The sequence below is a fragment of the Rousettus aegyptiacus genome, unplaced genomic scaffold (assembly GCF_014176215.1).
Source record: "Rousettus aegyptiacus isolate mRouAeg1 unplaced genomic scaffold, mRouAeg1.p scaffold_m13_p_5, whole genome shotgun sequence".
NCBI lineage: Eukaryota > Metazoa > Chordata > Mammalia > Chiroptera > Pteropodidae > Rousettus > Rousettus aegyptiacus.
In genome coordinates this window covers 45848232-45862618 of record NW_023416308.1, presented here as the reverse complement: position 1 = coordinate 45862618, position 14387 = coordinate 45848232, and the positions used below count along the sequence as shown (strand labels likewise).

The following is a 14387-nucleotide window of genomic DNA, read 5'->3' as shown; positions in this document are numbered from 1 at the left end:
TTCCTCAAGCTAGGGGTATATGCATGTTGCCTTCCCAAGAAGCATATATGTGTTGTCTTTACTATGTCTTCCTTAAGGCCTAGCACCAAGCTATTAAGACTTGTCTAAGGTCAATAGAAACCACCTCTCAGCCAGACCCACTATGTCACATCTGTTCCTTCCTCTTTAGATTCCCTAGCTCCTGTTCTTTTCTGATCTCTTCCCTAGTGCTCCTTTCTACACTTCTTTTTTCCCTTCCCCATTGTGGTGCTCTATCACGGTCATATCTCCCAAATACAAGCTTCTGCTCCTTTTTCTACACTCATTTTCTCAGTAGGTGCTTCTACTCTTGTTCCATGAACGATCGCCTTCATATCCATAACTTTCAAATCTAGGACTCTAGTCTGAGCCTTTATCCATGCTCTAATCACAAAAACTCCCTCTCCACACCAATCTGTTTACAGAGAATCTACCCAAATGTGAACCAGAAGCTCCACTCCCACCTCTTCCATAAAATCTCCGCAAAACCCAATTTCTCCCATCTCTGAATTTATATTGCACCACCATCTAGACCACTTATTTGGCAATGTCACATGCTATCACATGATGTCTTCCGATTTGAACTTTCACATTCTATTACCTAAATTGTACATTAACATTTTTTTTGAATTCCACTCCCCCCAATTTCCACCCCTGACCTACGGATGTTCCCTTCTCCCCTTAAGAACTGGATCTCTGAAGGTGGGGTGTCTCATCCCACACGCTCATGGCGCACACCGAGGGGGGCCTGGCGCACCCAGGGGTATGGACTGTGGCTCTACTGGAGCGCAAACCCAGGACATTATGTGTGTAAAGCAGACATGCTAACAACTACTCTATGGAACCACCCCAGTGGATTAACATTTTGTGTTTTCATTTTTTCCCTCCCTAACCAGTTACTTTTCCCATAGCACCTATATTTCTCCTTTGATGAGGCAGGGTGCTTTGAAAAAGACAAAAATGCAGATGTGGTTCCATAGAGTAGCGGTTAGCACGTCTGCTTTACACACAGAAGGTCCTGGGTTTGCACCCCAGTGGAGTCACAGTTCATGGTCTAAGGCCATGCCACCCTGAACAAGCCCGATGTCTGATCTCGGAAGCTAAGCAGGGTCGGGCCTGGTTAGTACTTGGATGGGAGACCATCTAGGAAGACAAGGTGCTGTAGGCATAAATAAAATAAAAATTAAAAAGAAAAAGACAAAAATGCTGGGAAAAAATGGAAGGCATCAGAAAAAGACGAAGCCCAACTATGATATGGATTGACTCCATAAAAGAAGTCATAGGCATGAGTGTACAGGAGCTGAGCAGGGCTGATAAAGCCAGGACATTATGGACATCACTCATTCATAGAGTCACTAGGAGTTGAAGCTGACTCTACAGTTAATAACACATATATGCATTAACTTTTAATTACTTGTTCAATGTCTATCTTTCCTACTAAAATTAAAGCTCCAAAGAACAGAAACCATAATTGTTTTATTTATCACAATATCAGCCACATCTACCACAAGGTATTCAATAAATGATGGCAGATTGCTAACTGATTGACTGTGATCCTGAAATCACTTATTTTGGCTAAAGGCAGACCAATCGAAACATACCACCCAGAGGTATTTGGGGAACTCATGAAGTTCAGTGTAGATGGAGTAGAGAGTAAAAGGAATGGAGGAATTGACAAAAGGAGGCTGGAAAGGTAAAAAAAAAAAAAAGAGAGAGAGAGAGAGAGGCTGAGAGACAGAATCGGTAAAGGCTTTGTGAGTCACTTTAGAGTTTGGACACCATAAAGCAGGGGTTGGCAACAGGACCCAATAGTATATATTTTAGGCTGTGCAGGCTACATATGGTCGGTCTCTGTTACATATTCTTCTGTGTACGTGTATTGTTTTTTACAACCCTTTAAAAAATGCAAAAATTTGAGTTCTTGGTCTGTACAAAAAACAGGCCAGCTGGCCCACAGACCATAGGTTGCCAATCTCTGACAGAGGACAATGGGGAAGTTATTATAGAATTTAATAAACTAAAACAGGTAGTGATACAATCATATTTGCATTTTGGGAAGATAACTCTAGTTTGAATGTGGAGAGCAGATTTACAAGGATCAATACTAGAGACAGGAAGAACATTCAAGAGGCTGAATAGTAATTCAGGAGCAATAAGAGGTGAAGATAAGTAGTCAGATTCCAAAGATATTCAGGAAATATAATAAATTAATAGGATATGGGAAAGAGTAAAGAGTCACAAATAATTTTCAGGTTCCTGGCTCGGCCAAAGATAATAGTACCATTCACTTACAGAGAAATATAAGTAAAGAAACAGATATGAAGGGAAGGTAATGAGTTCAGTTTTGTAAATGTTTAGCTATATAAATGGAGATATCTAATAGGCTGCTAGGAATATGTATGAGTGAAGCTTAAGAAATGATTGGACTAGATATAAAGAAATGGAAAGAATCAAAATGGTTGAGAGAAAGAAAGTATAAAAGTAGATATCACACAAAATCTTGAAGAATATAATAATTTGAGGATGATATGCAAAACAGAAGAAAAGATTGGAGGTGGGGAAACAGGACTTTAAAAGACAATTAAAATTTTAAATGCCTATTCTCTTGCTTAGTAACTCCCCTTCTGGAAATTTATAAATTTTCACAAATATATAGATATATGTACAAAAGTGTTCACTGAAGTATTGCATGTAATAGCAAAAAAGTAAAAATCAAATGTCTAATCATAAAGCAATGGCTAAGTAAATTATGGACAGCTATATAATAAAATGCTATGAAATTGATACAAAGAACAATAAACCCATGTACAGAAGATACACATGTGTACAGAATTCTATGTTTTAAGAATTTAGATAGGTATACATTGTATATGTGTATGTACATGTGTATGCACTTATATACAGAAGGATAATTTCTTGAAAGATATATACAAAACTATTAGCAGTGACGAGCTTTGAAGATTTGTTAGAGGAGAAAAGAATTAAGAATTCTTTTTACCTCATACAATCTGGTACTTTTTAAAAATATATACTACTACTATAATAACATCAAACTAAAATATTTTTCTAAATTACTAGTGGTAGAAGGAATAAATCAAAGCAGCACAAACTAAAATAGAAGTAGTGGGAACAAAAAGTACAAAAGGAATGAGAGATACTGTGGAACTTGGAAAAAAAGATGCTGGGGGTAAGAAAGAAGGACTGACAGGAAACTCAGATTTCAAGCCCTGGTAACTAGGAAAATGCATAGCACAGGGTGGTGCACTGTGGAGAAAACGCCTGGATCAAAAAGCAAACAATCTTAAAGGCAATTACTCAAGCTCTTGGACTCTACTTTTTTTTATTTTATAAAGCACTGATAACTGTATTTCTTTTGCAGAGTTGTTATAAGGTTTAGGGGAAAAGTTTATAAGGGGCTTAGCAGCACCTAACATAGAGCAGGTGCTGAATAGTCACCATTCTTATTAGAATTAATCAAAACAATAAGCACTAAGAGAAATATTGTTCCATTTCTCTGTCTTTATAGACCCAAATAATTCCTCTAACTATAGTTCTGTCCAGGGAATATGGAAATAGCCTAACATTATGCCTAGTGATACAAGGAGGATGAATTGTGTTAGTTTCTTACCCAAGAGCCACGCTGAATGGCCAGCCTAAGATAGCCCCAGCTGCTACTCCAAGCACAGCAATGGAAGTCTTGTCCATATACCAGCCAGTCATGCCTATCAACGTAGTATACATACAGAAGCTACTAGGAAGGAACGCTGCAAGGGAAAAGAAATGAAAAAAAAGGAAGGGGGGACAAGAATTTGAGATTTACTGGATGTTAATTATTAAAAACTTTCCTACATGGCAAAATGTCAATAACCAGGAACATATTTTAAGCAATGCTATATTAGAAATGGACAGTAAAGTGATACTCTTTAAAAAAATGAAGTACAATCATTTTCTTATTTTCTCACTCTTGTTTTTAGGTACAAACACTTGCTCATTACATAATACTAATTATGCCATTCTTCTAGACTGTACTCCAAACCTAAAACTTACAGAATTTCAGGTTTCTCAAGTATATCCCCAGGTTATATTTGCAGGCAGGGAATATGCTTCAGTGAACTTAGAGCCATTGATGACAATCTATTTCTGAAGGAATTTATCTTTTGATAGTCTTCTGAGACTGTCCTAGTACCAACCTGTACTCTATAGGAATTCTAGCAAGCCTTCTCAAAGGCCAAATGTGGGATAGCAGCACTGCTTTGCATCTTGCATTCACTGACACAGATAAGTTTTGCCTTTAGATGTCCCCCGAATTATTTCCATCTAATATTACTTTGCTGTTGTATACAGCAGAGGTTCTCTGCAACAGTGACATTTTTCCAGTGTTTCTATCAACTACACAAAAATGCAGATTTGCCTCTCCTTGCTGTATGAGGCCTGCTTTATCTAGTGCTAGAGAAGAAAAGTCAGTACCAACTCCAAAAAGAACCAGGATGAACAGGCAATATGATTTAAGAAACTCAGCAAAGAGTTCAGAGGCTCTTTATCAAAAGATGCCTTTAACTTATCTGTGCCTTAACATCCTCATTTGAGATTACAAAACTAAAGACACTCCCAGGAATCTCTCTCATATAAGAATCAATTTTAGGAATAGCAGAGTAATAAAAACAACATGTGGGGTACAACTTTACAGATAAATACTAAATAGTATCAATGCCATCCAAAGCTCCTCATTCTACTGCTGATGGAGAGGACAATGGGAGCAGAGGAATCTGAGGTCTCTCCCAGCTCAGCACATAGAGAGCAGTCACATTTAGAATATTGGCTCTCAAAATTTTCCAGGTATGGATCCCTGAGGTCTCTGAAGAACAACATGGATTTTGATAGTCAATGAAGGAAAAATATATACTTGTGTGCTGGATAGTTTTTTGTGTGAATTTAGTATACATACTCGATTCAGGTACACACAAGCAGAAATTAAAATTAAGATAATTGTATCTAGTAATAATTTTTTCTGAAGAATTTGGAACAGGCTACCTTTTGGCAACAGGCTACCTTGGGTTAGCTGATAGAACACAAATGTTCACTGGCAGCATAATTTAAAAGTCACCACTCTAGATTAAGGTTTTCATTCTCATTTTCTATAAGCTTAATGTTTAAAAAGCCCCAAAGAAGAAAAAAAGGGAGTAGGTGCTTTTCAGTCTTGCAGTGATAAAAAATACAATAATGTAATAGAAAGCAACCTGATGAAAATAACAACTCTACCACTTATGAATTCTTTGACTTTCAGTAAGTCATTTCACCTTTCTAAGTTTTAGCATCCTCATCAGCAAAAATGAGAAAGTATTTATCTTACTTAGTACCATACGATTGTTGTAAAGGTCAATCAAGATCATGTAGATCACAGTGGTCTGCAAATTACTAACATACAAATATGACCTCTATCTGGACAAGTTCTTTCAATGCATCTGTGAGACAGTGAATCTGTTATACCCTCACCTGCTCTTTTACTTACCTGATGATGAGCAAAACATACCAGTGCTGAGAACCAAGAAGGCTAGCATCATTCGACTCACATGCAGCCCAAACTTCTTGCACACAGCTCTAGAAGAAAGGCAAAGACTATCAGCACAGCAAATATTAGGGATGGAAATGTCAAATTAAAGGACAAAAACATGCCTGCATCAGAGAACACTAAAGATGTAAAGTCAAATACAGAACTGTCTCAACAGGTTTGTTAGCAATTTTCCTGTGCATAAAAACCCCAAATGTTCTTATTCCTTATGTGGTTCATCAATTCCGAAAAATTTTTAGCAACTACTTTCCTGAAAACGTCTCCCCATTCTCCCTATAAGCTCCCAGAATCTGATTAGATACATATCAGATCTTTCAACTCTACACAAGGTCAGTGGACATATAGGTTGTTTCCAATGTTGGCAATTATGAATAGTGCTGCAGTGAATAATCTTAACCCTTTTTTCTTAACCTCTTTCATATTTCCTTTTGTTGTCACTCTGTACTACATTCTTAGTAATTTCTTCAGATCAATCTTCTCATTTGTTAGCAGTGTCAAACCATGTTTAAACTACCCACTGAATTTTAAATATCAATTATTATATTCTCATTTCTAGAATGTTTGGTTCTTTTTCAAATCTGCCTAGTCATTTTTAGAGTCTCAGTTTTTTTAAAAAAAATCTTTTTTTAATCTTATTTTATTGTGGTAAGAATGCTTAATATGAGATCTATCCTCAACAGGTTTTTAAGTGTAAAAAGTAAGTATTATTATCTATAGGCAAAATGCTGTACGGCAGATATCTAGAACTAATTCATACTGCGTAATTGAAATTGTACACCCATTGATGAGCAACTTCCCATTTTTCCTTTCTCCCCAATCTTCGCTACTGTGAATACTGCTGCAACGAAGATGAGAGTGCAGATACCTCTTCAAGATTCTGATTTCAATTCTTTTAGATAAATACCTAGAAATGGGATTGCTGGAATACCCGTAGTTCTACCTTTAATTTTTTAAAGAACCTCATACTGTTTTCCATGGTAGCAGTACCATTTTGCATTCTCAGCAACAACAGTGTGCAATGGTTCCGATTTCTCTATAGCCTCGCCAACATTTGTTGTCTTTTTTTTTTTTTTTTTTTTTTTTTTGGACTTCCAGTCAAGCCTTTGGTCCAGATTATTAGGGTTTCTTTTGCTATTGAGTTGTAGAGGAATTCCTTATATATTTTGGAAATGAATCTCTTATCAGATATATGGTTTGCAATTATTTTCTCCCATTTTGTAAGCTCCCTTTCACTCTGTTTGTTTAGTTTCTTGTTTCTCATTCATGTTTTAAATTCCCTCGTTTCTTTAAAAATATTAAATATACTTATTTTACATTCTATTTTAATAATTTCTAATAAATGAGGTTTTGCAGGTCAGCTTTCTGTTGATTATTACGTCTGCTGGTTCTTACTCATAATGCTTTATTCCCTTCTGTGCTTTGTGATTTATTATTATAATTTTTGTTCACTAGAACTTTATCTGTGGTAATTTTTTGACATGTGTGTTAAGGATTCACTTCTGTAAAAAAATTTTATATTTGTTTTTGCAAGCTGCCTGGGGACACTACCAACCCAGAATAACTTAAAATAAATTCTCAACTTGGGGTTTAGGGTACTACGTACATGACTGGAATTCAGTCCTGAACTCATATGAAGACCAACTTATGGTTACAATCTTCAAAGGCAACAATGGTTTTCTTTTTTTTCCTCTATTCCACCCAGAGTCAAAGCCAAAGAATTTTTTTATCTGACATTTTAAGCTGTTTTGCAATGGGAAGATTTTTAATAATGATTATTAAGTTCAAGTACCTTTTAAAGAATTCTCAAAATAAGATGTTTGTTAGGTTTCATACAAAAACAAAAAGGTAGCTGTTTATTGCTGGAACACTTAAATGCTCATACTTCCACTAACAGTCAATCAATCAATAGGTACTTGGTAAAGACAAAATACAGGGTGCAAATAAGAGCAGTGAGTTCCTATCAGTAAGCTCGAGCAGAAGAGGTGAATCATGAACCTATACCTTAGGACCCAAAATAAGGATCTACTAAATCCTTACAAATAAAAGACCAGTTAGATATGTATTAACAGAATTAAAATGAATAATATGAAGATACAGTATTTATGAACCTTGGGAAAGAAAATGATAATTAGAAGTACTCCCCTCCAATGGCTTGTTTCAAACAAGAAATCACATTTCAGGTATAATTTTAGGAGCTAAGAGGAAATTGTTTCCTATTTTTAAACAGGAAATAGTGCTAATACTATTAGAGAAATAATCTATGCTATTATATTGGGCTTCATCATATTACTTTCAGAAACAAAGTTTTCATACTCACTTGTAAAAGTAAAGTTCACAGACACAGCTCACAAAAGCCAGAAGACATCGTAAAAAGTAAAAGACAAGAATCTGAATAAAAACCCAAAATAAGAAAACAGAAGACAGAGATACAAGTTAGCAAAATTCTTAAAGATGAAAGTACTCTCATTTGTCATTAATAATACTATACATTGGTATAATCCTTATGAAAAGCACTATGTATCAAGAACCAAGTAAATTTTCATATCCTTAAATTCAGTATATCTACTTCTATGATTCCAGCTCACAGAAGTAACTTTGTGAGTAAATATGTAAGTAAATATGGAAGGGTTCTATTCAGGAAAATGTTAAATGCAGCACTATTAATTCGGAAAAACTTTTTAAAAAATTACAAAATGTTCAATTATAGGGAAATGGTTGAATAACGCTATATCTATTTCATGGACTATTACATAGATATTAATATTTATGATTACAAAAACAGTGGAAAAATTATTGATATAAAGCTCATTCAACAAGCATTTCCTAGATAATTACAATTATATAGATGTAGATATGAACAAAACCAATTCCATCTCTGTGTCCATTTTAAGTTTCATTTGTGACAGCTGACAAACTTCACTGTCCTTACTTAGCAAGCATATCAAAGCTTTCTAGCTGATGATTATCTGTATTCCTCAAAATGTAGCCATAAATATTTTTGTTTGCAACAGCCAGAATAGTACGACAACGAAGGTAAATATCAAACTGGTAATAGTATCGATTATAAGCAATCATATCACAAGACCACCAGGAGGTATGGCCCCCCGGCACTACTATCTATATTCTTTGTCCCTTTGTGTTGTCAATAATTAGTGCCCAAGCTATACTATAAAAAAAGTACTGTACCAGGGGTTTGGTAGTTGAGAATTATTTGTGCAAAACTGCTGAGTCATCTATCTGCTCTGGTCCAATCTTTCCATAAACAAATTACCCTATAATAAATTCTGTTATAATTTATGGAGTTATCTCCTTCATCTTTCAGTTTGAAGATACCTTCTCATTCTGGTAACCATCATGCCTTTGCCCCACTACCAGACAGTAATATATTAAGTGCTGATTATTACAAGATACTAAATGAAAGTGTATAATACGATATTATTTATACATCAGAGTTACAGTTTTTGGAAATCAGAAATATATGAAAAGACTAGAAAGAAAAATAATAAAACAGTAACATGGCTATACTGGGCTAGTGGGATTTAGATGCATAATTTTCCTATCTTCCAAACTTCTGTAATGTGGTTTTAATTTTTTAATTAATAACATCATTTAAAAAAATAAAAATAACAAAATAATAAAAGTTATACTGAATAGCTCTTATACTATAGTACACTGGTACATTTAAGAGCATTAAATACCTCAGAATATAAGCATAAATATATATTATAATTAATGTAACTACATATAACATGGAAATGTTTTCCATTTTCATCACTACACAAAAGAAACTCCAAAGAGTAAAGTGATAAGTAAATGCCCAGATTCATTCATTAATTCAATAAAAATTTACTGAAAACCTACTATACACTAAGCACTATTCTAGATGCTATTAGGAATACAGATAATTTTAGTACAAAGTATCTATGTTTAAAGACTCCTCACATTGTTGGGTAAAGTACAAAAACACATATACGAAGTCAAAAATTAACGCAAGTTAACATGAGAATTATATTTGGGAGCAAGACGTGATGTCCCATAATAATGAATATTCGGCATGGTAACTTGAAGTCTGGTCAGTGCAAAGAGACACAAAAAATAAATGAGATATAAGAAATGAAATAGAAGAAACTGAACTCTATATACAGAGATGAAAGAGCATCCAAGAGATTCATCTGACAAACCATTAACAATAATAAGGAAATTCGTTGAGATTTAGACAAACGTCAAAAAGCAAAAATCAATTATGTTCCTTAATACCAGTAATGACCACCTAAAAAATTTACAGAAAACAAGATATTATTCATAACACCAATGAAAAGTGTAAAGAATCTAGGCATTAACCTATCAAAGACTGGATAAGGCTGAAATGGATACGTTTTTAAATTTTATTAAAAGATACAGAAAACCTGACTAAATAGATAAATATATCATTTTAGGGATGGAATAATTTAACACTAAAAATATTCGTTCTCAAATTAATATGTGAAATCAGTGTAAATCCAGCCAAAAACCAGCAGAATTTTGGGGAGGAGCAAATCGATTCTAAAATGATATTTAAAATAAAATTTTAAAATCGACAAAGTGAGAAATTCATCAACCAGGTGTTAACACACATTACAAAGCCATAAAAATAAAAACATAATACTGTGTGACAAACTAACCAATGATATAGAATAAAGTCCAGAAATAGACCCATATACATGGGATGAGTTGTATGATAGAAATGGTCTTACAAATCAGAAGGAAAAGGATGGATTATTTACCAGTTCATCATATAGCAAAAAGTAAAGCTGGGTCTTTCCACAATTTATAGAAAACAGAACTCATGTGGATTAAAGTCTTTCATGTAAAAGGTAAAATTATAAAGCTAATAGAAGAAAACATAGATCTTTGTGACCTGCGGGGAAGAAGGATTTCTTTTAGAAAGACCCCAAACTTACCAACATAGTAAAAAACTAACTGGTTTAACTATATATCAAAATTAAAGCTTACTGTTCAACAGTGAACCACAGACAAAGCTAACAAAGAGATGACACCCTTGGAGAATGAATTTCTAGTATCTAAATCCTACAAGGGGTTAATATTATTAACTTCTAAAAATCAGAAGAGAAAACCAGAAAAAATCCAAGTGAAAAACAGGCAAGGGATGAGAATAAGTAATACACAGAAAAGGAAATCTGAGTAAATAATAAATACATGAAGAAATGCTCCATGTTAAATTAAAATGAGAAATATCTCATACCTGAGAAGGGCAAAAATTAGAAAGTCAGAACTATCAAGTGCTCACTCAGGAGGTGTGAGGAAGCTGAAATCTCAAACATTATTGCAGCGAGTATAAAGTTGTATAGCCACCCTGGAAAGTAACCTGTCAGTACTCCATAAAACTAAGTAGCCCATGAGTCTACCTACATACGAGATCTCACTCCTGATAGTTCAGAGAAATTCACAAACTGATCCTTAGGCAGATGAAACAAACGTGTTCTCGTTTATGGTAACAAGAAGATGGAAAGGTAACCATCACTAGAGGTGCCAATTACTACCATATTGTCTCTCATCAATAATCCACCCTTCTCTACTCTGCATTACAATGCTGGGGCTAGGACTCTACAAGCTCCCTTGCCAAGTAGCTCCCACTGGCAGTAGGTTCCCACTGGCAGAACCTAACAGGGTGAAGACTGGAAGTAAGAACAGGAAAGGAGGGAAACTTTCATTCCTGTTCTGTTTTCTGTTCGTTATCTTTGATGTAAGAGAAATAGTGATATAAAAGGAAGAATAACAAGTTTCATATGTCAAATTTGAAGTGATAATGAATATCCAGGTGGAAATAAAAACCTTAAGTAGTGCATATTATTTCTCTACTAATCCCTCATCTTATACATCATTCATCTAATAAGTTCAAAAGAAAAAACAGAAATGAGATCTAGGTTGAGAAGGGAGAGACACAGGTCTACCACTTTCTACAGGTGTTACTTTTCTGATCACTCTAAAATGCAAATGTAATCATGCTTCTCCTCAGTCTAAAAACTTCTGATGGCTTCCCAAAGAGCTTGAGGGGAAAAAGTCTAATTCCTTACTAGAGCCTACCAGGTGTTATATAAATCTGGCCTCTTCTTAACTCATCTAATTCACTCTCCCCCTCTCTCCCCCAAGAGTCAAACCTATTTATACAAGAAGGCTATGCTGGCTTTCCTCTCAGCCTCAGGGCCTTCCCCCTTCATCCACATTTTTCTTTTACTTAGACAACTCCAATTTACATTCTAATTCTTTCATCGGGGACTTCTGCTTCATACAAGATAGCTAGATTAGTCATACTGTTCCCTATTCTTCCTGCTCTGTAACATCAAAAACTCTGGGCATTATATGTAAAACAAGCATAAGAAGATGCTGAAAGGTGGAGAAAAGAAAGAAGACTGGCTATGGACTTTGGAACCTGGGGAATAACATGGAGGGGTAAGTTCTCTGGGGCATTTTTTTTTTTTTTTTTTGCCTTCTATTTTCCAGACATGGAGCTACAGAAGTTGGCAACTAAAAATGCCAATGGGAAGAGGCAAAAACAATGAAACCCTGCTCTATCCATCCAAAAAAAAGGGGCAGCCTAGCAAGACAGAGAAATTTAAGACAATAACCACTGTAGTCCAGTCAAGCACCCCAGAAAAAAATGTAGCCCCACTCCTACCCATGCCATCAAAAGTCCAGCAGGAAGCCAGGACTTTCATCCTTGCTAGTGGTAACGAGCTCCCTCTTCCACCACAGTGTCAGTGGAGACCACTTGGAGAGTGTGGACTTCCATCTCTTTCCCCCAACCTAGCAGTAGTCACATGCTGCTTAACGACGGGGATACGGTCCAAAAAAATTTGTCATTAAGCAATTTCGTCCTTGTGCAAACATCATAGAGTGTACTTACACAAACCTAGGTGGTAGCCTACTAAACACACTTAGGCTATATAGTATAACTTCTTGAACCTACACCATAAGCCTATGTAGCACGTTACTGTGTAAAATAACACCAAATTAAATCAAAGACAAGAGAAAATTATGCAATCAAGAGATGCAGTAAATACGAGATGTATGAGGCTGCTGCCAGCTAAATACAGCATAATGCTTCACAGAAAACTTTTTTTTAATAAGTAGAAAGAGTACACTCTAAAATAATGATAAAAAGTATAGTATAATAAATATATAAACCAGTAACTTTGTCATTTATATCATTATCAAGTATTATGTACTGTACATAATTGTATATGTTATACTTTTATATGACTGGCAACACAGCATCACAACAAACACATGAGTAATGCACTGTATCTGTCGTTGACTGAAGAGTCATTATGCGATGCATGACTATAATGAGGTACTCCTACTGTGTCCACTAGGGTGGTATCAGTGGAAATGTAGTAGGAAACCTGGACCTCTACCCCCACTTGCAGTAACAAGGTGGAGAAACCCCTCCTCTCTCCTGATGGAGTGTATCAAAAGAAGCCAGCTGAAACAGAAGACCTAAATAAAATCCAGATGAGTAGAGTATTACACAGGAAGCATGCTGGGGCCCATGAGTAAGAGCCAGAGTCTCATAATGTAATACCCCATATATCCAAGGGTTTAACTGAAAATTACTTTTCAACCAGGAAGATCTCAAATTGAATGAAAAAGTCAATCAATAAGACACCAAAGAAAAAGGGGGGGAGAGCAAGTTTAGAATTATCTGACAAAGTTTTAAAGGAGCCATTGTAAAACTGCTTCAATTAAGAACATGCTTGAAACAAATGAAGAACAAAACAAAACAGTCTCAGTAAAGAAATAAAAAATATAAAGAAAAATCAAATGGAAATGTTACAACTGAAAAATATAACCAAAATAAAAGCTCCACAAATAGGGTTGATAGTGGAATGGAAGAGACAGCGGAAAGAATCAGTGAACTGGAAGAGAGGTGAGAAATTGCTCAGTCTGAACAGCACAGAGAAAATAGACTGAGAAAAAAAGAACAGAGTCTCAGGGACCTGTGAGACTAAAACAAAATACCTAACATTCATATCATTGGAGTCTCAGGAGAGGAGAAAAAGGGCAAGGCTGAAAAAGTACCAAACAAACAAACAAACAAACCTAACAGCTAAAAACCTCAAACTTGGCAAAAGACTTAAGCCTAAAAATTCAAGAAGCCAAGTAAACTCCAAACAGAACAAACCCAACTAATGCATGCCAAGACACAACATAGTCAAATTTCTGAAATTAATCAGGTTAGGTCTCAGTTAACTCCTAATTATCCTTCAGCACTCTACTTAAATTAGAGTCTCCTAACATGCAAACCCATTGCACACTGTTCTCTTCCTTCATAAGACTCACTACATTTATAATTATTGCTCAATGTTCATCTTCCCTATAAATCTATAAATTCCATGAGGGCAGGGATTTGTTCATCGTGACATCAATAGCACTTAACAAAGTGTCTACCAAATAAAGGTTGTTCAATATATTTGAAAAACGAATGAATGATTCTTCTTTAAAAAAGTTCTCTCTTAACTGCCAACCTATTTTGTCCTTTTTTCACCTCTTGATCAGTTGTGATTACTTGCAAGGTGGCCTGCCCTTACCTTATTAGTTTGTAGAATTCTTGCATGAAATGCAGCTGGCCAGGCATGAAGCAACAGGTAAACATAGGAGCGAATGGCATAGACTGGGGAATATTCCCAAGTCTGAAACCCCTTCCCATAGATGAGGTAGTGTGTCTGAAAGTGTAAAACATGAATTCAGGGTTATATTGGCCAAAGTCCTTGTTAAATGGATGCATGTGAAGTTTTTAAGG

General features: G+C 35.4%; 1 protein-coding gene and 1 pseudogene across 5 annotated transcripts in view; one reads left to right on the top strand and one right to left on the bottom strand.

Annotated features, from left to right (window-relative positions):
- The window catches only part of ALG9 (ALG9 alpha-1,2-mannosyltransferase), a 76372-nt gene that overhangs the window by 59950 nt on the left and 2035 nt on the right, over nt 1-14387 (bottom strand). For all 5 annotated transcript variants that reach the window (XM_036220501.1, XM_036220502.1, XM_036220500.1 and 2 more), the window contains exons 3-6: nt 14176-14310; nt 7905-7975; nt 5528-5616; nt 3647-3782 (exon numbers count right to left, since the gene is read on the bottom strand). In XM_036220501.1, coding sequence (XP_036076394.1) covers nt 3647-3782; nt 5528-5616; nt 7905-7975; nt 14176-14310 — 431 coding nt within the window. The remainder of the gene's footprint in view (nt 1-3646; nt 3783-5527; nt 5617-7904; nt 7976-14175; nt 14311-14387) is intronic.
- Nucleotides 1071-1186, top strand: LOC118603740 (annotated as a pseudogene).